A 27,791-nucleotide genomic window follows, 5' to 3' on the forward strand; every position below is an offset into this window, starting at 1 on the left:
TATTATTACTTTGAGATTCAATTTTGCTCAACATATCAACTATGTTATTTCGTCATATATTGGAACCAGGATTTGAATTCGCATTTGTGATTAATATGATCCTTCAGTTAACCTTTATAGGTATCAGTCGTAAATCCGTAATTTCCAAGATAAAAAAGTTTAATCTGAACTTATATGAAGAAAAATATTCATACCTGCTCGGTATGAATATCTATCTGCGTTGTCTGTATTAATATTAATAAATGACACATAGATACTCAGTCAGTAACCTCTTTCTCTCACACACGCACACACTCACCCCCTTGCACACCCACTCACGCAACCACATACCACTGCACACGCTCACACCCTCACTAAATACATTTTTTTTGTTTTGAAACATTTTTTTTCAATATATTCATAATCAAACATATCATACATGTATCACAAAACATTACAAGACGAAATAAATATTGCAAATAATTATCAAAGGTAACACTTGATCACACTTACTGAAAATTACATAACATAAGTCTAATATTACAAAACATAGTTTAATACATGTACATATTTGGAAAAGGAAAAAAAAGTAATAATGAAAAATGAAATATACGCATCCATTCGTTACTCTAAATCAACCTGTTCCCATTTCTGAAGATGTATTGCCAAGGTATTCCTCTCTTGTGCAATCTTATATTCCTCTTTTCCTAGATTTTGCATTTAGTTAAAGATGATAGTCTGCTTTATGAGCTTTGCTGGATAGTACTTTGATATCATGCTGATTCCTGATTAATATGATCATACCGTTATTTCCAAGATAAGAATTCTGCATATAGCTGTATACCTCATGTACTTGAATGTGCTGTTGTTGAGCTATTATGGGCTTTGACACACTATGATGCTCATAAATTATATCTTTTCGATAACCCAGTCCCTCAAGTATATGCTTATGTTATACCCCAAAATCAATCAATCAATCAATCTATCAAACAAATCAAACAAATAAAAAAAATCAAACAATGCGCAAATCAATTCACCACTCAATCAATCGATGAATAGATAAAAAAGGATTAATCTATCAATTGATTGGTCGATCCATTAATCAACTTATGTGCTAGACAGCAGTGCACTCTTAACAAAGAGAAGAGATTCAACCCTCTGTTTTCTCTCGGCATTTACGACTATCTTCAACACGTGATTCGAATAAAAATGAAATACATGCAGCAATGAACAAAACTTTGCATAAAAACTGTCTTAATGAAATTGTAACAATATTCTTCGATATTAAGATTCTGTGATAAAGAAATCGCTGAAAATGGACTCGAATTAAATATTTTTTTTCTAATGGTAAGCATCTGGATGCGTATTAATTTCAGTAATGTATTTATACGTTAATGTGCTAAAATATGTCAGATGCACTCCACCTTAAATTCAATTTCAATTCAATTGTTTATTTCATTTCCATTCAAACATCATACAAAAGTAATCTAAATCAGATAGAAATTACCGGATTTTTATTTCAAAGGAAAGAAGTATAAAATGGATCACATGGACATTCAAATGGAAATGGGGGGGGGGGGGGGGTGGTCACCTTTCAGTTTGATACTCCGCACTTTTGTTTGGCTATATACCTGTTATGTACTATTAATTCTTGCTTTCAAGTCACGGATGTATTTTCATGTCCTCGCCTACATGTATGCTCGATCCAATATAAAACTTCCTCATGAGAAAAGATCAACTCCTCCCGAATCAACCATGTTATCTGTTTTACATCTTTTCGTCCGTTATTAGTGCATCATTCATTTACAGATCACGTTCTTGCATGCGATCAAGTGAGAAATTTGGAATGCTTTCTGAAACATTAGAACCGGAAGGGATGAAACGCTTTGGTTCCGCTATCCAATCCTAAATGAAAAAGAAACTTATATAATAAAGGACATAGCCCCAAGCATTTACAACATGATGTTCAAAGTTGCTGATTGATCGACCGCGTTGATTTACTCCATTAGAAAATGAAGTTTGATACATTTCAATGAGAAATTCAGTGTCGACTTTAATCAAAAGAAGTGTTTATCTATCATGATCCGTTCCACGAGATGAATAGCATGTCATGTTATCCAATTTAATATAGAAATTGCTGCAAATTGTGGCATTAGCCGGACAAAGTAAATGTGTAAATTGATAGAACATCTTGGAAGATATCGATTAAATGCAAAAGTAACATGGAATTATTGTTCATTAATAGTCGTTACCCATCTCTGAATAGCAAGCATGGTAAGATTCCAAGATTTCTAAGGTGAATAACCTACTTAAGTTTGCTTTGTTCATATTTAAAAAAATACAAAATATCTGGAAGGTTTGTATGATCTGACTGAAAGTCATTTTAAAGCAAGCACCGGGTTAGAAAGTGTTATTATATTATGCAATATTTTAGTCTTAATTGTTTTGTGTGTGCAACCATGGCACCAATGTAGAGATCATTATTCTTTGGTGTATCATCAGTGAAGATAAGAGAAGCAAAGATGTTTCCTTGAAGGACCCCTCCTCATCCTTCATTCAGTTCAACATGTCTGTTAAGACCATTCTTTTATTAAAAAATATATTCTTCAAATTTCGAAACCCATTTTATGGTTACAGTGGACAGATGAAGTGTGGGAAGGCAGAGCTTTCGTCCCATCGTCTGTAAATCAACCGCATCATTTATCAGAACTAAACATATATCTTACTTTAGATTTTAAAAACTATGAAAACTGTCGACCGTCATCAATGATTGGCAGATAATGCTTTGGAACTCACCAAGGAAAATATGGACATAGTTAATTTTTCAACAAATATAGAACAATTTCGTCAGCTATCATTGAAATGTGCAGTTACAAATTAATATTTTTATTGGTTCTACTAGTTTATAATGTATTTTATTACTCAGGATATGATAGAAATCGTAGCAAATTTATGTTGACACCTGTTAAACAGGAAAACATCTTTCGGCAAAATAGTTCGTAATGTCAAATTAAACCATTCGAACGGTTAATGTGGAAATCCACCTGATGTTATCATTAGGAGTTTCATCTAAAAAAAATGACATGCCTCAAACGGTTCAAAGATGACACTACATCCTTAAAACCATACACATGTATTGCTACCACCACAAATGCATTAAAGGGCTTCAATAATAACAAGGATTTCAGACCAGAATTGCAATAGTATACTTCGGATTACTTCATTTTTACTTTCATTTCCCACAAACTATTCTGATATTACTTGTTTGTGGTTACCTTTATGTCTTTCTCCAACGCAAAATAAATAAAATTGCAAAATTATATCTAGGGCGATTTCCCACAAATATCATAATTTCTATTGAATTCGTACGTTTGGAGTTAGAATTCCATCCTTTTATAGTTAATGTATTTATAGTATGTTAAGTGTTCATTTTATCTGTCTATGGTCCATGCTTATAAAATGCATATTATTAGAATATGTAAAATATAAATGTATACATAAATGATAGAGACAAAAAAAATATTGTTTGAGCTTTGTAATTAAGACTTAATCAGGAACGTCTGAAAAAATATACAAGAAGATTCATCCCCCAAAGTTTGACAAATAATAAAGGAGTAATGTGCATCAATTATTAATAATTAATATGTATACATAATGTGTCTTTTTCTTTTATTTTACTAAATGCTCAAAAAGTTCCCGCCTGTTAAAGGATACATTATTGCTTCTTCATGGTGAAAAATGCAATGCATCCCCCCCTTCCCAGCGCGTTTTCCTTTCCGCGCTCTTAATAGCGTCCCAGTATTTTTAGTTCAATCATCATGATCATATCCTATTCCAATCAGACTGCCCCGGCGTTGATCTGCTCCAATTTAAAGGTGTGTTGATGGAATCGGTCAAAATGGAGAGGAGGAAGGGGATAAACATCATCGTGCCATATCTTTACGAACCTTGAAAGGGTATTTCCTTCCTCGGCTATAGATGCCTTTATGGAGACCGATCTCGGGTAGACAGCGCGTATACCATTCTTGAAATGATGGGGGAGGTATCAGTTTTCTAATTGAAAGATGACGTGGTTATTGGGCCTTCAACTGAAGATGATTTTTTTTTGTATTGTGACGTGCCATGATCGAAGTGACGTATGGAGTACACAATTAGTCATTGAAGTCACAATAAATCATAAGCCGCTTTCATATTATTTTACTTCGTTTTGCGATACACGATAGTTTCTGGGTCTTTGCTCTGCCCTTTATAATACGTTACGTCCATTTCCTCTACCATTTCTTTTGGTGGAGAGCTAGCATTGCTACCGTCACGACTGCTATTGCTGATACTACTACTTCTACTAATACTTCTACTACTACTACTTCTTCTACTACACTCTAAAAACACTGAGTAAAATTTTACCCAAATTGGGTAGAAAGGGAATATGCATGATTGCTGGGTATTTTTTTACCCAAAATTGGGCTATTTCAACGCAACATTGCGTAAAATTTACAGAATATTGGGTATCTTTCTACCCAACCAAAATGCATGTTCCAATTTTACCCAATATTCAGTAAACCTTTTTGAGAGTGTACTACTACTACTACTACTACTACTACTACTACTTAACTACTACTACTACTACTACTACTACTACTTCTACATGTATTTCTATTACTACTTCTTCTATTTCTTATACTACCGCTACTACTTTCCCACTCCTCCCCAGTAGTAGTAGTAATAGTAGTAGTAGTAGTAGTAGTACTACTACTACTACTACTACTACTACTACTACTACTACTTCTTCTAATTCTACTTCTTCTACCACTGCTACTACATGCTTTACTACCCCTTCATACCTCTTATCTATAAAAAAATCTACTTATATAGGTGTGTTGAACTTTCGGCAAAATCAAATATGCGTATTGCGTTGAGTAGATATTAAAAGCAGTAAGAGTTTGTCAAGAAAACAGGTGTTAAGAGAAGCATGGATTTATACTGCTTACTGTAAAAAGTGGCAACGATATATTGTCCGAAGACAGATGCAGAGGGGAAGATTTGATCACTAATATCCACAAAAATGGCCAGCTTTTAATACTACTACTTACTACTACTACTACTACTACTAATATATATATATATATATATACACACACATATATATGTATATATATATATATATAAATATACATTTATATGTATATACACAAACAGCAGCAAATATAAAAGGAAAAAGACAAGACACCTTGCAAGCTATCAATTTAAACAAAGTTCAATTTTGAGGGAGTGCGTGGCTGTATGTGTGCGCTATGTTAGGGGATTATCCCGTTGTGAGGTTTACATCACACAATATTCTTTCCGGTACTTAGTCTGTTTATATTCATTGGTAGGATCAGCTCGGCTTTGGATTAGGAGGGTGTCATCTTGCTCGAATATCGCTATTAACAGGATTTTAGTCACTCCTCTGTGAGCTTCATTTAAATAGCTCGGCACGATATGCATTGTACAACGCAACCTGAGAAGTAAAATGACCACCTTGGCGGAAGGTTTCCGGGAAGGTAACAAAATCTTGACAGTGTTAAATATTGACAGGTATTCGCACCTATTGACAGCCTATATGATGACACAGTGAAGAAAATAAAGATGGCAGTGGGAGGAGTGTGGGTGATGGGGTGGTGACTGATAACAAATTTGATCATAAGCGTTTAGGTCTATATTAAAGTAGACGTAGTTTAAAAACACTTGTTACCCCTTCTGTCCCTTTCGCGTCGTAAAGCACACCATTTTCACAGATAATCATGTTATAGGGTGGGATTCTTAATGATGAATCTTGTTCTAAATCTGTTTTAATCGTTATTCAAGTTTGACGGAGGGGGTGTCCGTCAAGGAAACATCTTCGCCCCTCATATACACATCCTCGATACACAAAAGAATCATGACCTTGGAATAGTTATACTTTAAGCGTCGCGTAGTCATGAGCTTCTCAGTATACTTTACATCAAACCGTGGACAGCCAATGGTAAAAATAAACACGCAAGTTGGGGGATTATTACTTTCCTCTTATAAATTCATTGATTCCCAGGCATGGCTGCAGGCCAGAGAGGAGAGGTACAGGGTAAAATACCCGCGAAACTGAAATTAAACTCGTTAGGGGGATGAGGAATGAATATGAGAACTGTATATGGTCTAGAGAGAGACGATCGAGTGTAGACAAAGTAGAGCATGAGTGAAAAGGAACGGTAAATAAAAATAAAAATATGTGATGATGTATTTTTTAGACGTGATTGTAGGATTTCAGTAATAAAGATTTTAACTTTCTTTTAAAAGTGTCCAGAGGGGGGGGGGCGGTTTATGTCGTTATGAAGGGAATTCCATTATTCGAAAAATTCCCGACATTCGATGGAATTTCGTGCCTATTTCAGCTATTAGGCGTGTTCTTCCAGAGATACTTTGCACACATTTTATTCATATATACAAACACTTTGGTGGTAATTTTATTGGATTCTGTTCAAACTCATTTTGAGATCATTACCACAATTATATAGTATTTATCTTTAAGCCCGATGGCAAGGGGCAGCTTCCGGCTTTTTAGCTGTGCAAAACTATATTTTGATAGTATAATTTCTTTATGGTTGATTGAATAAATTGATATTAAAGTTTGAGCTGAATGGAATACAAAAGGCAACACTGCACAAGTGCGGAACTCGCCACATTTTCACAATAAGTTATAATGTCTCCTGATACCCTCTTACTCATTATCTCTTATTATACCCACAATTTAATATTCTAGAAATATTTTGTTTTTCGAACCAAAGTTTGAAAAAGGCTTAATGAAACAAATTAATAACGCGAAACGACTAACATGAATAATTGAAATCTGAACCGCGCTAAACACGCAATTATGCTAACCAAGCAGTCAATATCCGCTATTAAGAAGATTAGAATAAAACACTCATTAATTTAGTCAATTGTTTTAACTGCCTGTACTCATTTTAACGACAAGCTATCAATTCAATCATATCAATTATCAAATTGATATACATGTAGTAAAACCGAAGTAATTGAGAGATGGAGAGAGAGAGAGCCGAAGCTAAAAAGCTAATATCAAGAGATCATTATATTTTCACATTGAGACACCTGGTGTACCAAATACAACTTGCAGCATGGTTTATGGAAAATCAGCACGTTCACACAAAAAACATAATACCTTCAAAGCAAAATAAACCCTTGTCCTTATCTTTACACTATTCTGAACCAAAAGATATTTTGTAATCCTAACTCTAACCCTATATGTCCTCTGAGATATTAAGCCGCGAGCAAGTGTCGCAGGGACAAATGTCGTGTTATCTTTTTTCAAAATTCATTCTTAATGATAAATACTCCTTATGAATGTCTGGATATAATTCCCTTTTCTCATCTGTTTGGTCGCCGATGACAATTTGAACCACGTGATATTTCAAGGCACTTGAATTTCCAGGACTTCATTTATCACTCTATAACCTGCCGTAGGATTTCGGAATCATGAAAATAACTCATAGTGTACAAAGTTGCAAATAAAATCAGCTTTCCATATAATCCTAATCTGTTCAAAGACACTTTCGCCCCTGGAAAAAGAGGGATCACTGTATTTTTCCTTGACAAATCATGTTTAAAGAATATTTGTTACTTGAGGATCCATACCGTAAAAGCATTAGTTTGTTTTTTTAGTGGGTTTATTGATTTACATTAGAGCAAGCACTCTATATCGATTAAATACATTCCAAACTTGAAATTAAATGAAATATATGTATGAAATTATGATCACTTTTATCACTCTATACATTATTTTTTGTCCTTTTTTAAGGAAAAGAAATAAACTCTTGAAACTTGAACTCTGCAATAAGAAGGGGAATTCCAATGGATAGAATTTTCAGGAAATTAATAAGGATCAAACCAAAAATGCTTTGATCTCTTGTGCACTCAGTTTCTTCCGAGATATTAGTTTCGTGCCTGGGCACAGATAAAACACATTGCTTGATGGTTTGTACTCTCGTAATACATGTATGTATTGATATCTAATCATATTGATCTAATAAAAGCTTGATTCAATTTCGAATTTCGCCTTTCATGAAATATGAATTTTAATTCCTAATAGTGGGTTTCTCTTACTATTTAGCATGTTTTAATTTCTGTTTTAATGTATAAGTTTTACCTTTCATTCGCTCCTTATTGTATGATTTATCGATTCGAAATTCAATAATATATTTTAGAGGTATGACATTACAATTAAGATCAGGCTACCAATCTAACATGTTTGCTCTCGAAGTTTTGAAGGTTATTGTGGTCATTGGGTTATGCAAGTCGCTGTCAACATATTCAATAAATGTGTGCTGGTGGGTGTTTCATAAAGCTGTTCGTAAGCTAAGAGCGACTTTAAGAACGACTGTTTGTTTGTTTGCATTTATTTCTGCGTTCAAAAACACAATACAAAATTATTTATAATTACAAAATACAAAATAGTTCATAATATAAACAATGTGGTCTTATTACATAATAAATACAAATAAGGATGTGATTATAAATTAATCTTTTATAAATATCGTGATCATATCTTGTGGTAAATTGTATACACCAACATTCTCATTGGCGATGGTTTATTAGCGCGTAAGAAGGGTTTACCAGTCATTCTTAAAGTCGCTTTTAACTTACGAACAGCTTTATGAAACCGGCCCTGGTGTGAGATATCACTGATTCTGAGCGACGCTTCTTTAGCTCGTCAGTAAACGTATTTTATAATATATCTAAGTTATAGATAATGCTTTACATGTATATCTAATCTGCTGACGAGTGACATAAAAAAAAAAATCAAGCAAACGAAAATGATGAAGTGACTTTTTAATCTACTCAATATTGTAATGAATACATAAATTACTAATGAAAACAAAAGAAGAAAGGAATGAATGGTTTATGAATCCCCTTTAGAAACTCAACATGTGGAGTTTCATAGATTCTTACTAAAAGTTGGACCTACAGTTGGACTGTCATTGGGGATGTAATGAATACAGAATACATTCTGGGAAACTTGTGTTCTCTTGCAGAATTCGTCAAGGAAACGATTTACAGTTGCTTGTTCTTATCTTGATTTCTTTTTGTATTTTCTTTGCTGACAGAAAAGTCATCTGATGCCGCCATATACTCAGACTCAGACTTGACAGACGTGAGGCAACTGGAACCGGATGCAGAATTCTTGACCATGATGATAGAAAGTACTAATGACTTGTTAGTTGAAGTACTTAGGTTATTACAGGTAGGGAACCCTCTTTTATATCATCCCGTTCAGTGATCATAACAAGTACTAATGATTTGCTCGGAAATGAAGAGTGCGTTCCACGAAAAAAAAAGGATTCCCAGTTGATTTTCCAGCACAGTTAAGTGACTTACGATCTGCCCTTTATATAATCATACAATTCAGCTTTTTTTCTTTATTTTGATACCAAGTATTATAAGAATAGTTCACGCATTAATGAGCAAGAAGAGTTTGAAAATTCAATGTCAAAACCTAGTTGCGCAGAAAAAATGGGTCGAGATTTATTAAAGATGCGACGATCTTACATTTGAAAGGGATGGCTCATTATCATATCTTTTGTATTCTTTGGTAATATTCTTTCGCTAACCTCTTAATGACACTTTCCAATTTGTTTGTACTCCACAGTGCGTGAACAATCCACTGGGTATATGGGCTCATATCAAAGATGAGATTTACTGTTAGATTTATGATCGAAATAATATATTCAATGATTGTGAATTATCTAATAACAATATCATTAGCTTTTTTCGTCAGGCGATTTCACTCTACTCAGGGGCGGATCCAGCCTTCGCCAATAGGGGGGGGGGGGGCCCGGAATTTTTTTCAGCCATATTTTCCCCGATCGGCCGCTCGAATATGATTTTTGCCGGGATTTTTTGTTTCTTTGAAGGGGTAGTCCTAATGGTCACTTTTTAGCTTTATTCTTATGACACATAAATGTATAATACCATAACCCTTATTTATATAATGCGAGCGCGAAGCGCGAGCTAAATTTTTTGGAAATCTTATGTACTTTTTCCTAACATTTTGAACATTCTGGGAAATGTTTGTTTTCCTGAATAAAAATGTGTATGCAAGTTACTAATTACTACGAACGTAAAGAGTGAGCAGAAATGAAATGATGGAAAAGGTACTGTTAAATACTTGCTTGCAATTAGCCATGTAGACGTTACACATTTTTAAAAATCAAATAATGCGAGCGCGAAGCGCGAGCCGAAATTTTTTGACATTTTTACCTAAGGAATTGAAATTCTTAGCACGTTTTGTAACTTAACAGAATAGGTATATAATTAAACATGCGAGCACGAAGCGTGAGCAAAAAAAAATCCAGATTTAGACCTACTGAACAAGATACTCTATTCAATTAGTTTTGTAAATCATGAGAAAGTGGGGATCTTCCTTACATTGATAATGCGAGCGCAGAGCGCGAGCAGAAAATTTTTGTATACGTTTTGAACTGCTCGAAATTGTACCTGTTATGGACTGCTTGCATTTAGCCATGAAGATGTTACATATTTCAACATTCAAATATTGCGAGCGCGAAGCGCGAGCTGAAATATATTTACCTTTTTACCTGAATAATGGAAATGCTAAGCACTTTTGGTAATCTTGGAAGGACTCTAAGTATATAAACTAAACTTTACTGATGCGAGCGCGAAGCGCGAGCGAAAAAATTCTGGACATTCTATTCATGTTTTATCATGAAAAGGATAAGTTATTTATCCGCGAGCAGACACCTTTTGATTTTGTGATCTGAAACTGGATAATGATTTAAATAGAGAACAATCTGCGTATCTGAATTAACGTGTGTTTTAGATTTCGACCTAGAATTTGGGTATTCTAAGTACCTTTCTTATCATGAAAATCAATAAAGCGAGCGCAAAGCGCGAGCTAAAAATATATGATATTCCGATCTAACAAAGGGTCAATTTAAGCTCTGTATTGCAAACACTTTGTGGGAAAATTGTGAATTGTGATGGATCACAGTTAAAAAGAGCTGATGTATTACTTTGAGTTTTTACATAGGACCGGGACATTCTATAAGGGCATTATGTCATCATATGAAAATGATGACTATCTTCCTATTTCTCTTCCTAAGCATGAGAGCGCGAAATCTGTTAATATTATGGCCTGAAAATTGGACAATGTCATTCAAAGCACTTTTGTAATTATGAATAAGATGCATGATATCTATCCATTCGAGCAGAAATCGCGAGCCGAAATTTTTGATAAACTGTCATCAAAGTAGTTTGATTTAGAATTAATATTTGGATATACATAACTCACTAATCAAAATGCTAGCGTGCAGCGCTAGCTGATACGTTTTGACAATCTGACCTGAATAGGGAACTTTTTGAGAACTTTATGGAATAGAGGAAAATAATAGGTACTTGACAAATCAAATTTTGGATAATATTCAGACCATAACACAGACATTTTTACAGAGCACTTTCTTAAAATCAATTTGTAAATCAAACAAAATAATGAAAGTTCAAAATTTTATATCCTAACAAATAGATTTTTCAAAAAATTATTTTCAAAGCCTTCCCCTCATGTTATTTTATTCCATCATGTTCCTCCTCTTACGTTTGCCTTTCTTCTTTTCTCCTCTCTTTTCCCTTCCTTTTCTTTTTTCCTTTCTTTTTCCTTTTTTTTTCTTTTTTTTGCTCCGCCAATAGGGGGGCCCCGGGCCCCCCTGGATCCGCCTATGCTACTTATTCAATTCGTGTTTATTTCGACCGGGGGTACCGATTTCACATGTTCTTTACATGCAGCTGCTTTTAATACAGCTCGTGTTTCCATCAAAGTTGAAGAAAATTTGGGAAAATTGACCCGTTAGCAATACCAAAGTTACAATGCATTCCACTTTAATGTAGAAACAATATAAGAAACGTGAATAGTAGAAAATCTATTTGATGTTCTGTTTTATTTAATCATTCTTTCCTTTCAAAAACCTTTGTTGCAGTTCGAAAAGGAGCAACTTGAAAGGATAGGAAGCAAACCTGATATCATGACAGATGACGAGCTAAGAAAAGAAGAAAGTGAAAGACAAAAACTGCTCATCTTGAGTAATATGCTGAGACAGTAACATTTATGTACAGGTAGGTGTATGAATAAACACGACATCATGCAGTCAGTGTTTCAAGAGGACGTACGCCCCTAGGTGTTAGAAGATAGACCATTAAGTTTGAGGATAACAACCAAAAAAGTGCACTTGTAAAGTAAATAAGCAGAATGTGCTATCATAACACGAATAAGTTTTTAACTTTTAACTCTCTGAATGCAAAGGAGCTAATCTGGTCCACATTCGCACTCCTGTCAGAGTGAGATGAGGGACCAGTCTTGATAGAATAAGATTGCAATCTTTCAAGAGGGAAGTTTTACTCTTTTTTTAAAGCGAAAATGTAAAAAAGATGTTCACTTTTACTCCAAAATGGTAAAAATCTACTCTTGAAAGATTGAAATCTCATTCTATCGGGACTGGTTCAGCTCACTCTCAGAGAGGAGTTTGATTAGGGACCAGATTAGCTCATTTTTAGTGAAAAAAAAATGCTTATTCTCACTCCAAAAAGGTTAAAATTCACTCTTGAAAGATTGAAATCTCATTCCATCGGGACTGGTCCATCTCACTCTGAAAGGAGTGTGGTTAGGGAAGAGATTAGCTCCTTTGCATTTCGAGAGTACACTCTGGATTGAACACTGATGTAAATTGCATGGTGTGGTCCTTTTTTAAGACTAATGGTGTAATTTTAACACCACAGTTTTGCAGTGTAACGATTGTTTTTAAGTGTGTATGAATGGTGAAGCAGCAAGGCAAGCCAGTGTACCCGCTATTGTTTTTCTCAAATGTTTCAGAAAGCTGCTCGTAAGTTTCGCACTATTTTACGAACGACCGGTGATCCTTTCTTGCGCTAATAGTTGTTTACTCAGAATATTTGTTTTGATCAGTTAAGAACAGTTGTATGAAGAAAATAATGATTTCCGATCTAGATAATTATTGAAAAATAAATTTTAATCTACAAACATTCGATTTCGACTGTAGCTGATAGCCTGATACGGATCAAGATGAGTAAGAATCTTGTAAAGCGCATAGGATAGTCACTAGTCGTTCATAAAATCGTGCGTAAATTAACTCATCGTTTAAAGTCGTGATTTGCTTTTAGATGTGTGTTGTGTGAGGGGTGTCGGTATGTGTGTATGCTGATGCATGACCAGCCAAGTTTAATTCCCCCCTTTGTGTGTGTGTGTGTATATATTTTGCCCAAATTCACAAGCGCCTCTTCTTATTTACTTTTTACTTTCATTTACTTTTTGCATTTGTATAAATATTCTGTCAGTATTCGTTTTTTTATACACTTGGTTGAATAAACTCATGTAACTTGAACTTGAGTAAAAAACAATCGTACAAAGATCTTATTGCCACTGATCTTAAACAAATCGAATTCAACATTATATATCTGTCTTACCAAGTAGGCAACCAACTTAACTTTTCATCAAGCAATCATCAACGAAAAGTAGCATAAGCCCATCTCCTGACATTACATTTGTCATTTGCCTTTCGTCTCGGTTGTCCTTTTAACTCCACGATAGGATGATCTTCAAATATTTGTCGAGGTCTATGTGTGACTTAGATTGTAATGTGTCTATCAGTTTCGCGCGCAATCCGATTGCCGCCAAAAAGCGGGCATCAGCCGCTGCGCTGTCGTGCGTGACTGTGTTCTAATGGCTTTCATGATCTTGATGAGTACATTACTGGCACTTTCTCCTAAATGGTAGCAAGCAGGGTATGGGATTGGAAGGGGGAAGGGGCATGGGACCCATGCCCCCTTTTACGCGTCAAAAGATAAAGATCGTGAAGGAGAATATACTCTTTTTTTGGGCTTGCCAGAAAAATCTACAAACTTTCTTCGCCCTCCATTTGAAATTCTTGACCCGTTCTGGGTGAGAGAGAGAGAGAGGGGCAGGGGTAGATAGATGGAGAGAGAGCGCTTATATAGTGACTGCACTACGAGTGCTGGTTTTCTTGTTCAAAATTAAACTAGAAAATCAGCACTCGTAGTGCAGTCATTATACAAGCACTGTAAATGTTAAATTAGCACTTCATTTTTTACAGTGTTGGTGAGATTAAAGCCCCTTTTACACCTTCACGGATGCAACACGGATCTCAGTCCGTGATGATCCGGGGTACCAAATTTGTATTTTCCTAGCATTCCCGGAGTGAGTACGGAGTTAACTGGTTATTAACACGGATATGTACGGAAAAGTACGGAATCTACAAGGATAGGCAAGGTAGCAATAGGGATCGTGTTTGATACGCTCCCGAAGCCAACACGGAATACCTGGATGATCACGGATGTTACTGGGTCTTTACACGGACCTTACCACTTCTTGTCGCCGGCATCTTGCTAGAATGAAGTTTCGTCCCTTTTTGCAGCATCTGGAGCATGCTCGTGCTTGGTTATGAATACGGACTATTGTTCATGTACGCAAACAATACAAACATTTGACCCCGGATAAAGCCGGTATCAACAAGGATCACCCGGTTCTTACAAGGAGCCTCCCGGATGCATTAGGTAGCTACACGGATGTACAAGGAGGCTACAAGGATGAACACGGATGATTCAGTCCGTGTACTCCGGGATGAAAAATTGAACATGTTCAATTTTTCTCCCGGACATGCCGGTACATCAAGGATGGCGCCGGATGAGTAGCCGGAGTGTACACGGTAGTCCAGGACTGTACACGGATGACCCCGGATTGACAATCCGGGATGATCCGTGTTGCTTCCGTGAAGGTGTAAAAGGGGCTTTACCGACCGCTATTACGTCATTGGAAATAACGTAGAATCTTAAACCTGTCTGGAGTCGGATTCGCCCGTGACTTTGGTCTCACTTAACCCCTGGCTCTGATAGACGACGTCATTTCATTATGTTAATCTGGTTAAAACGAACTGAGATACTATATTCTTTTTGAAATATTAATTAGATTTCTTCAGCGGCTAACCATAAATCCTTGCGCATCTAACAAATCACATTTAAGCTATTTAAGCCATTTTACCAACCCCTTAATTTCCAATATTTCCAAGTAGTTTGAATACGTATATTGAGTGCCATTGAAATGATTGCGCTTATTATCTTCATATCACGAATATGGATTTTGAATTCAGGGAATTTTTTTTTCCAATTGCAAATTTAGGAAGTGAATATATTTCAAATTTATTGTTTGACCTTTTAGAAAATTCGGGCATACGCTCGTATAGGGATATCATTTCAGCCAATATAGTATATCATTTTGAAAAAGAGTAAGCAAATTCCAAAATAGATTAGCAAACCTGAGTAAAAATATTTGCAACAGTGCAATAAGAGCTTAAAAATAAGCGAATACTTCCTGCAATGTTGTAAATGACAATTGATATAGCATTATGTTATATTCGGTATATATTCAAAGAAACAAGCTGACAACTTTCATGTTTTCCAACAAAATAAAATTGAAGTCCACATATTTTCTACGAGTGTATACCGTTTTTTTTTTTTTCAGGTGAATGACAAAAATACAAAAAATGCAGAGGCTGCTGAAGCTCCCCAAAATGTTCTTGGGGGTGCTGCGTGTATTATTTCCATAGGCACCACCCCCATGCATGTATTCAAGAACAAGTGTAAAAAGGGAAAAAATGTAACCAAAATGACCTTCATTGTGTAGTGAAACAAATGTTGTTTTGCTTTTCAGATATCTCGAGACTAATTTGACTTCCTTTTTGCAGTGAAAACCTTTTTTTCAAATTTATCGGGACCAATATGACTTCCATGAAACCGTTTCCAGGGCCCTGCAAAAACACCGCGTTGCTTCGTATAATTATGCAGTTGCGAGGCAAATCTGGAGAAATAAAGTCATATTAATCCCTAAAAAGGAATACGTACGTGTATGTCTTACGTCAAAAGCGTTATTAATAAGGTTTATTATAATGATAGAACGAAAATAAAGATTTGGGTGCTGCAGGAAAAACATCTCCGGCTTTCATCCTGTCATTGAATATAAAAAAGTGGCGATTGTCCGACTTGTGTGTTGCTTTAAGAATGGTATATTTTGATCCACATACTAAATACACAATATGATAATGCTGCGGACTTCGTCGAAAAAATATCACGAAGAAGGACCAATATCAGCAACCAGTCTAACATTAGATTCCGATTTAAATCTTGTAGATTTGAATTAAAAACTAAAAATCAATTGAAATCCTTTCAGATAACAAAAAAATGCATCCTTAGTATTCGAACTGGACCCAATGTTCAGCTGCGTACAACATTTCCATCCGCTCTGGATTTATTTTAAATCCTTGGAGAGTTTCGAGTGTAAGGTGTTACACTAACGCCCAAGAAATTGAATCAAATGAGTGAAACTTATCCAATGTATTACAGTCACATAGCTGAATTTTGACCTAACACCAAAAATTCAACACTGGTATAGAATGACCGGTATGCCATATGCACATTGAATAACACTGCAGATTTTGTGTGTGTATAATTGCCACAACAATATATTGAGAGAAAACGAGTTTCTTTTAAAAAGAATGTTATTAGATCAGTCGATGCATAGTATTGGGTTAGTTATCAAATGGTAGACATTATTTCAATACCCTTGAAAACAACTTAGAAATCGTGCGACGTCCTTGTGTTTCCGGTCTTAGTGTATAGCGTGTATTATTTCAACGATCTAATGTATAAGGTCAATATCGCCTTTGAGCATGCATTTCGTTACAGTCACACCATCGAAACCGACTCTATAGACCGATCAAAGTATTATGTTCTGTTTAACATGCCAACAGTCGAATTGGAGTCGCGTTCCTTTATGTGACCGCGACGTAATAACTCTACTCAACACCATTTTGCAATAAGAAAAGCAGTAACATTTTATTTTTGATCGGGAAAACAGGTCGAATTCCATTCTTTGCCACATTCGTAAAAAGCATTTTCATAAAGGAAGCCACTTCCAGTCAGTCATTGGCAAATCGATATAGGAAACTTGTGGATCAATGTGGCTACTTATAAGTATTTCATGTTTTAAAGGATCAACCTTGCAACTCGTGACTTTGATTGCAGCTCGGAAATTATGTTTTGCATGTAAGGCGGTCAGAGCTTTATTGGCAAGGACACCAAGAATATATTGTTCCAACCAGCTTAGCTCACATGGACTGTAATGTAAATCTAGATAATTTTACCAATGGTGGTTTTAATATTAAGTCCCTCGTCTTATGCAAACAATCATTAAATGGTATCATAGTTTTGATTAAAGAGAAGTTTTGATTAAAAAGAAATAAAAGCAGCTAACCAAAACATATCTTTGATGCGCACTGACATTCTTTATCCGAAACTATGAATAACAAAAAATGAATATACATCATTACAATCAAAGTCTTGGGAAATGGAAACCCTATACCTTGCATTAGCCAAAACGGATGCCAATGCGGAAAAAGAAAACAGAATGGAAAAAGTTCGAAGAAAATCGGCCAGAAATACGAAGGATGCTGTATAAAAAAGAAGACCATTATCATACGGATTTACATGTATGTATATCTTAAAATTGCATTTTGATGGGTAGATATAGGAAAAAATTCCACCATTTTGCCATCTTCTTCATTATCACAAAGTTGTATTTTTCTCTTAAGATTAGAAGCTCTGCATCTTGATAGTGATCCCAACTCTGCTAAAAAAATAGCCCTACATTCTTAGAAGAACTTTGATAAAATTCATCACTTGGTATAATGGATAATCTGCCCATTATCTACATAACAGTATCATGATAAATATGAATGCCATAAGTAAAGATTATTATAACCTTTAAAAATCGGTAAATTTTCGAGTGTTTGATCGATTTCGTTCAAAACGTTTATTGATCTGCATCTGTGTTTTCTTAATTTTGTTCGGAGTTTTGTTTGGACCCTCGATCCTTTTAAGGGGTTTCCTGTGAAATATCACACAACAAATCCAATCATTTTGTTAGGAGTAAAACATGAAATATGGTTCCCAAGTCTGGAAGAACGGGATGATTTTATCATGCACTGTAAAAAACGATCTTTCAAATTTTGTGCACATTGTTATAGCCCATCACTCTAACTACAAGTTGTTTATTCAGTGGCTCGTATACTGAAGTCGGGTTTAACTTAAACTCAGGTTTAAAGTTGTGGTCTAAGTATGGAAAACCATAAGTATCAACATTTTTATGGAGTTGTATGTTTCTTGTGTTTACTGTGCTCTTTCTTGATTCATCGATGGTGAATACAATCATATATTTATACTTCCTAGACAATTATGACTGATTTGGGAGCCAAATGAGCTGAAGTATGATATCTCTACTGTTAGTGATTTATGTAACAATTGGCTATCCATACTTAAACCACAACTTTAAACCCGAGTTAAAGTTAAACCTGCTATCAGAATACGGGCCATTGTCGTTAAAGAGCTAGCTGGAGTGTTGGCTCAGTTGGTAGAGCGTCCGTCTTACAGCCGGGAGGGCGGGAGTTCAAATCCCAGCCGCGCCAGACCAGAAGACGCAAAAAGATGGCCCATTATCAATTGGGCAAAATGAATTTTCGGAATATTTCTATCCTCAGATTTCTATTTCGAACAATAAAATAGGGATTTTCATTTTTTTAAATATTTTTTAACGACTTGTTTCAAACCGTAAACAATAAAAACAATAGTTATCAAAGTGACGGGCTTAAACAAACGTGCTTAATATTTTAAGCAGCGTTCAAAAGCAAACCATCCGACAGTGTCATCTTGACCGTGTTGGCTGATCAATCGCTTGCCCTTTCTTCACTAACATTACATCACTCCAGGATCATGGACCAAAACGTGACTAATACAAAAATACTCTTAATTTTCGTTTTCTCCATTAAGAGAGAAGATGAAGATATCGAGATGGCTCTGACACGTGTTAATTTATCAGGATTCTTGCAGTTTCTTTTCAGTGGGCATAAAAACCAATCAAATTAAGTAAAAAAAAACAGGGATCGGGGCAGTACAAGGATCGAACTTTGACGTGAAAGTTCTATTTCAGTAAAAATGGGGGTGTATATAATGTTGCGTGGCATGAATACATTATTTGAGTCCTTAAAAGTAGGTTGATTTTGTTCACCTTGAAATCAGGTTAGTGATTAGCCTTTAAAAAGGGAAACGCCAAAAGAACAATGAAATATGATTATTAAAGCCTCCGTGTATATCCACGTGGAAGCTCCAGAAAAGTCATGTAGACTACGGGCGAATCCGATAAACCGAACCGGTTCGGCAGGATTTGATACGAGCAATAGCCGTCTCGGATACACCCACTCAGGTTTGACTTAAATCCAGGTTTAAAGTTATGGTTTAAGTATGGGAAGCAAAAAGTATCAGAATTTTTATTAAGTTGTACGTTTCTTATATTGACTCTGCTCTTTCCTGATTAATCGATGGTGAAAACAATCATCTATTTATACTTCCTAGATAATAATAAATGATTTAAGAGCCAAATGAGCTGAATTATGCTATCTCTACTGTTAGCGATTTATGTAACAATTGGCCATCCATACTTAAACCACAACTTCAAACCTGAGTTTAAGTTAAACCCGGCTTCAGAATACGGGCCAATGGGTTTAAATCACATGTCTGGGGCGAGCCCCCTTTCTACTCATAACCTCTAAACATATTAATTCCTCAACTGACAACTCTTCTATTTTCTTCTTCCTTGTTTCTTTCCTTTTCTCCCTCTTTCCCCCTCTACTATTTACTTCACTACCTGGAAAATCATTGGGGGCGGTCTTGTGTGGTTCGATACGCCCATGTAAAGATGGGTCATAAAATTTCAATTCAATTAATCTAAAATGGTTATAACTGAACCGTTTTTTTTACAAGCCCCTTTTTTGGTTCTGTTGGAAACTACAGGGGTGAATCTATAAATTATTAGATGTCCTTGTCAGCCCTTGACTCTTGACTCATGTAAAATTCATGCCTGCAAGTGAATGCAATTTATCCGACCTCCCCCAAAATAGATCCAATATTAATATCATGATCAACAAGAAATAAAATTGTAGTGGTTTCGTTGATGAGTTTACACGGCGGCAATAGCCCCTTGATTTTTGCATTCGTCACTTGATTTGATTCCCGTAAATAGATATTTAGTAATAGTATTTGGAATTGGTCTTGAATAACCATGATAAGAAATATTGAAATAAATTTTGCCAACTTTAGCAATCATTTTCTTTTGTTTCTAGTAATGTAATGTTACATTGTTAAAGCCTGTTTTAAGTTTTGATAAGTTTGATATCGGATAAGATATTAGAAAAAGAGAGATGTGTCATAAAATACGTCGTTTGAAGTGTGTTATCAAAACTGTTACTTGTTTTCAATGACCATCATGACACACCACCACAGTCCGGTCGGAGTAAGTTTCTTGAGTGCGACAGCGACATAAGCGTGCATATGTTGTAATTGTTTTGCCGAACTTCCATCTTGATCGTAAAAAGGGAATACGAAATCTTTCATAACGTACGCCTAAATAATTACGATTTATGTCCAATATTAGGTGTCAGTAATATTTTCCAAAATGAATAATGTTTGGATTCCGGCTGAGAGGTGACATGGAACGCGCATTCAAGCAAATGCCTAGTTATGAAGAACTTAAATCGAATTAACAACCTCTGTCATAAAATCCCGGTTACGTGACTAAATTTACTGTTATGAAATTACACAAAAGGCCAGACCGGAATCAAATCTAATTATCCGATGCAAGGGGAACTATAATTGGCGCGCCATTGAGGAATATATTCTTAAAGTCATGTTCACATGATGAATGGATCCTATATTCAGAGGTGACCTAGATTAACTCTGTAATCAAGGCTGTAATGTAAAGATCACACCAAAGAAATTCATTCCAAACCGACCGACATGACTGATATTAGGTCATTGAAGATAATGCCCCAGATACACCAACGATACATATCCCAAACCGACGGAGGGTATGCCATTTGCAATAACGTAAACGTCTAGTTCGATCTGTTGCCGTTCACGGTGCACCGCGGTGGTGTGAGTGTGAAATAGATATGGGCACCGTTGCATAAAAGTTACTACTAAGGTAACTTTGCCATCCAATCAACAGCTTTTCTGGTGATTGAATGTATATTTTCGTAGAGGAATGTATGAAATGTCTAATCGTAATTATATCATAATGTATAGATCTATAGGTGAATACTTTTTTTATTTCATGGAGTTCATAGTAGGCATAAATCGTGTTTATCGGATAAGATGCTCGTATGTAACGTCCGATTATCTGTTTTAAAATGCAAAACTTATTATTCTACGTAGATTTCTCCCAGATCTTCTATATACATTATTTTTTCTCAATTATGCTATTCTCAAAGCCCATCTTAACGTCAGGAAGCACGTCCAATATAAACTAATATGGCATTAAACGAAAGAAATATCGTTGCTGATATACATAATGCGTGTGTGGGAGTGAGTGTGGCTGTGTGTGTTACTTGCCTTATTGTTATTCATCTTTATAAGCATGCATTTGATATATTCTGGAACAAAATATGGGGGAAATTATCATAGCAAAAAAGTTATACAATATTAATTGCTTTGTTTTTAGGCTATCAATGCGAAAATGTGCGTGTGCGGTTATGTGTGGGTGTGTGTGTGTGTGTGGGGGGGATGGTCGAGATCTATCGGTCATATAACTATATTTCACTAATTTTGATGATGGGAAGCACCATATCATGCAACGGTTACACCAACGAAATCGACTGCAAACCGACTGATATCCCCACTGGAAAGAACACAGCGTTCCCGGTGTTTTCCACAGTGTGGAACGCAGTGTGAAATCACCTTCACACTGTTGAATTTGAGCATTCCAACAGTGTGAATGATATTTTCACATAGTCCACCATATGAACACGTTCTAAACAGTCACACTGTCTAGGTGTCCACAGTGTCAAAATATCTCTACACTGGTGAATTCGAGCATTTTAACAGTGTGATTAATATTTTCACATAGTCCACCATATGAACACGCTGTAAACAGTCACACTGTCTAGGTGTCCATAGTGTGAAAATATATCTACACTGGTGAATTCGAGCATTTTAACAGTGTGATTAATATTTTCACATAGTCCACCATATGAACACGCTGTAAACAGTCACACTGTCTAGGTGTCCATAGTGTGAAAATATATCCACACTGTTGAATTCGAGTATTTTAACAGTGTGAATCCCATATTCACATAGGGACCATGTGAACACGCTATGCAGAGTCACACTGTAGAGGTGTTCACAGTGTGAAAATCTCTCCACACTGTTAAATCTGAGCATTTCAACAGTGCGAATCACATATTCACATATCGACCATGTGGATACGCTATGGAACAGTCACAAAGTTGAGGTGTTCACAGTGGAAAAATCTCTCCACACTGTTAAATCTGAGCCTTTTTAACGGTGTGAATCGAATGTTCACATAGTTGACCATGTGGATACGCTATGGAACAGTCACAAAGTTAAGGTGTTCATAGTGTGAAAATATCTCCACACTGGTGAATTTGAGCATTTCAACAATGTGAATCACATATTTACATAGTCGACCATGTGAAGACGCTGTGAACAGTCACACTGTCGGGGTGTCCACAGTGTGAAAATATCTCCACATTGTTGAATCTGAGCATTTCAACAGTGTAAATAATATTCTCACATAGTCCACTATGTGAACACACTGTGATCATACTGTGTCACGTTGTGTTCTTACCAACAGGGAAGGTATGTCTCTGGAAATATCGCAATAGTCTTGATCGGTCCGATGTCGGTTTCGTTGATGTGAATGCGGGTGATTTCAAGTTCGGTGTTGAAATCTGGTGTTGTCGCAACACCCACACTACCTCCAACACCGTACTTAAAATGGTGCTGGTGTTGGGATTGACCTCGGAAAATATGAATTTCCCGTTCAATCGGATACAAATCGGTAGTTTTTAGTTAACCTAAGCTTTTTTCTTCATTAATGGATAAATTATAATTTTCTTTTGTTTTCTCTCATCCCATGCAGGGAATAAGCCCAGACCCAAGACGCTACCATTGGCAGAATGCGATGACGTCATCATCAAGTTCACGGTCAATCAATGCCCACGAACAGCACTCTATTGTAGATAGAATTAGTAGTTAGCATTTGAAAAAAAAAGTTGTATACATTTGTAAATCGACTGTTCTCTTCAACGAGACATTGTAGGTTTATTTTCCCCTCGAGCATGTGGATGATCGTTTAAGATATAAATTGATTTATTTCTTTGATTTTATGTTATTGTATTCCCCTCTAGTATGCCGAGAAAGTAAATTATTCTGAAATAACATCCAAACTAAAATCCAATTGGCATGCGCAGTGGGAATGATTCGGAGAATCATATTCCGCACATTTAGATAATCAGAAATAACTTATATTTCCTTTGTGTAATGTTTCCAGGGGGTGGGGGAAGATGTACATATAAACCATGGTGATGTTCTTGATGTTCACAATGTGAATATTTAGGTATGTGGAACTTCACTCAAGTTAACCTTGAACGGGATTTTTGAGCTCACGTTCACCTGTAATTTACGATTAATCAGGACATTATTTTAAAAAGCTGACAAAATTTATGATAATATTGACCCAGGGGTCCGTTGCAGAAAGAGTTGCGTTTAAACGCAAGTCAAAAAATCAATCGCAAGTCCCAAATGCGCGCTGTTGATTGGTTGAAAATCAAGTTGCGCATGATTTCTAGAGTTGCGATTGATTGCAACTCTTTCTGCAACGGGACCCTGATCAAAAAGAGGAAGAAAGTAAATCATAAAATAACCAACAGAACTATGATTTGAATTTGAAATTGCTGTCAATTACAACGCGTGACCCCTCACACCAGGGTTTGTACTCAAAGAAAATAAGTTTATTATTTTTCGTGTATTCAAGACAATGCTCACATACACTGCATGTTTTGATTATAATTTTCAACATAGTTATCTTGCCAAAAGAATTATGATAACAAGTTATTTTTTTTCATAAGAATAAAGACAAAGAGAATTTATGGAAAGTCATTAAAACAGCGCTCCTGTTAAATATGAGTTCAGGGTCAACTAATAATTTACTTGAATTAGATATACCCCATACAGCGTTCCATACGTCTTTTGAGTGTGTGTGATAGTGAAAGTAGTATCATATAGCTAACCAGTTGGTATTCTTTGATATCACCTTGATAAAAATCTATATCACTTGAAAAAAAAGTAGAGTATTCTTTTTTCTTGAGCCTCCACTTTTGGCCTGAATCTTGGGGAGTGATTCATTAAAAGATTCGTACACTGTAAAAACTGTGGTGTTAAAAACACCAATTGGTGTTAATAGAGGACCACACCCTGAGGTGTTAAAATAACACCCTAGAGATTGAACATAACACAAAAAAATGTAAATGTAAAAACCATAGGTGTTGCAATAACACCTATAGGTGTTAAACTAACACCACCAATTTAACACCGGTGTAAAATAACTGGTGTGGTCCTCTATGTACACCGGTTAACACCACAGTCTTTGCTGTGTAGGGTGTTTCAAAGTATGTTTTACCACACAGTTACCATAGTAACTGTGCTCCTCATTCGAAAGCACGGAAAATTGTATAAGTTATACCAGCAATTTTCTCGCCAGTTCATTTGAAACTGTGGCCCGTATTCTGAAGTCGGGTTTAAATTAAACCCTGGTTTAAAGTTGCTCTTTAAGTATGGAGAGCCAATTGGGGCACAGATCCCTAACAGTAAACATTCAATTATTAACTCATTATGGGACCCAAATTGTTCGTAATTGTCTGGGAATGATAACTGAAGTATTTTTTTCATTATAAAAGCAAAAGGAAACAAAATAATAGACATGAGAAATATGAAATATAAACTTAATTTTTTATTTCTTGGCTTCCCATAATTTTCGTACAGAGTTAGACCGTGGTCTAAGTTAAACCTGACTTCAGAATACGGGCCACAGAGTTCTGGAAAAATGAGAGGCCCAATACCAATATTTTAGAAAAAAAAATATATAAATAGATCCCATTTGCATCCCCGCGAGCACCTGCATATTTTCAGTAAACCTGGTAAAGGCATACACATCTCAGATGAAAAACAAAAACAAACAAACATGAATACCTTAGTTAATTACTAAATGTCATGATCAATTACTACTCAGTATCTCACTTCCAATAGATGTGATAAGTGATAACTCTGCCACTGATAGTTAAGTACCATAGAGACAACGCTGCTCAACAGCCAATTATTATAGAGTACATTTCAAACTACTAGAAATAAAAGAAAGAAAATATCTTCTGAATTTTCGAAATATTTTTGAAAGTTGGCAAATTTTACCGTTCCTTCCAATGGGTTACGCATTCCTATGATATGCGCACCCCTTGTACTGGCCAATGAGGGGGGGGGGGGGGGGGGGTTGGGGACTAACTACAACCATTAGAAATCATGCACTTTTCTTCTTCCAGTACTAATATAGCAACAGCAACGACAAAGAAATCAATTACCATGGACCTTGCAGTAGGTCCATTACTATATAATCCTACAGTCCTATTATTACTACTGCTGCTGCAGCAGTTCACCCCTACACCACTACGGCGACCGCCACCGTCACTGCTATATTAGCCAGTCTACTACTACTACTACTACTACTACTACTACTACTACCATCACCACCACCACCTCTTCAATAATACTGCTTAATTAGCAACAACACAACAGCAGCAGCAACAACATCAGCAGCAAAAACAACTACTTCCAGAAATACTACTACCTGTTGTACTACTACTACTACTACTACTACTACTACTACTACTACTACCTGTTCTACTACTACTACTACTACTACTACTACTACTACTACTACTACTACTACTACTACTACTACTACTACTACTACTACTACTACTACTACTACTACTACTACTACTACTACCTGTTGTACTACTACTACTACTACTACTACTACTACTACTACTACTACTACTACTACTACTACTACTACTACTACTACTACCATTACTACTACTACTACTACTACTACCAATACCACTTCTACGTCTACTACTACTACTACTTCTTCTATTTCTTATCTTATACTGTTAATATTAATACCTCTTAACCGCTTACTAGTACTACTACGACGACGATTACTACTAATACCACTACTACTACTACTACTACTACTACTACTACTACTACTACTACTACTACTACTACTACTACTACTACTACTACTACTACTACTACTACTATTACTTGTTAATACTACTACTACTACTACTGTTACTACTACTACTACTACTATACTACTACTACTACTACTAATGTTACTACTACTACTACTACTACTACTACTACTACTACTACTACTACTACTAATGTTACCACTTCTAATACAATTGCTGCTGCTGTTGTTGCTTCTTCTTCAGTAATTATTTCATTTTGTCTACGCTGCTGCTATTTCTAATTTTACCGTAACCACTTTTCCTTCTTGTTTTTCTACTCCGACCTTTTACAACTATGTTCAGTGTAAGAAGGCTTTGCAGCATGATATAAACCTGACGAAAGCAAACGTCACTTTAAAATATTGATAGTCCAAAACTTGATAAAGCAAGAAGAACAATTAATATCATTTGCCGGTTTCAGGAAAGTGGCGGTGGACCTTTTTTGTCAGAAAGAATGGATAATGGCTGATTGATAAACCGAAAAAATTGTGAAAATCGCCAAATTGATTAGCTTTTTTTTACGCGTCTGTCACGCTGTTCGCACCATTTGATACGTGTTATAAAAAACAAAACCATTAATGGTGATTAGTTTCATACAGAATAGTTTCAATAAGCCGTTTTCAAAGCTTTTAATCTAGCCTGCCATTATTTGTTTTCATTTATTAAAAATGAATCGGAAACGTCTATGGCTATCAAATTATAATCTTTTTGGTTTTGAAATTGATGCTGAAAGAAACCTTGTCATTAACTTTTCCCCAGTATATTAAGAATGATGAAATTAATCACAGAAATGGGCAAAATCTAACAAATATATCGTATATAAATGAATTGATTTATATTTTCAAAGTATGTACCATCGTAAGGACAACTTCTTCAATATGCTGCCAGCTTGTCCATGTTTCCAGAGTTCCTTAAAACCCAATGCCCAGTCCTGAATCATTGTCCTCGAATTTGTGATATGTTTTGAAGGCCTTGTTCTTTTGTTATAAAATACATTTTCTTCAAACTTACGTTCTGTATGAAAGATGTCCATGTGAATTGCCAGTTTAGGGTCCTTTTACGATACTTTTCTTCAAAGTTATTATTATTTTATTAAATAGACACATGCAGTTCTTACACTGATACCCGAGAGAAGGGGATTGAGCTTGGGGGCGATGATTATTGTGTTTCATGAAACAAGTCCCCGCTGCTACATGGATATTACATTAGCGGTCTTGTTTGACCACATCGAATCATGTAGGCACAGAAAGGTGTCAAATCTAGACCCATACATCGAGCCCGGCTGCGAAAGATTGTAATAAAAATTGAAGCGAGACCCCGCAAGAGCCATAATTCATTTTCCCGCCAAACGTCATTCATTTTCCCGCGCAAATAGTAAGTGACGTTGGACGTGATGCTTGGCAAAGTGCACGCAGTTTCGCGAAAAAGTAATGAGGAAATTGGGTGAAAATCGATACAAATCGGATCAATGATGAATTCGAAAATGTATTT

General features: G+C 35.8%; 1 protein-coding gene across 1 annotated transcript in view; it reads left to right on the top strand.

Annotated features, from left to right (window-relative positions):
* Window positions 1-23,311, top strand: part of LOC121424068 — a 54,548-nt gene extending 31,237 nt beyond the window's left edge. Inside the window, exons 3-5 of the mRNA XM_041619652.1 lie at window positions 9,111-9,247; window positions 11,994-12,129; window positions 23,090-23,311. Of these exons, the coding sequence (XP_041475586.1) occupies window positions 9,111-9,247; window positions 11,994-12,116 (260 nt within the window). The 3' untranslated portion in view covers window positions 12,117-12,129; window positions 23,090-23,311. The remainder of the gene's footprint in view (window positions 1-9,110; window positions 9,248-11,993; window positions 12,130-23,089) is intronic.
* The last annotated feature ends 4,480 nt before the right edge of the window (window positions 23,312-27,791 follow it).

Source organism: Lytechinus variegatus, chromosome 11 (assembly GCF_018143015.1).
Source record: "Lytechinus variegatus isolate NC3 chromosome 11, Lvar_3.0, whole genome shotgun sequence".
Classification (NCBI taxonomy): domain Eukaryota; kingdom Metazoa; phylum Echinodermata; class Echinoidea; order Temnopleuroida; family Toxopneustidae; genus Lytechinus; species Lytechinus variegatus.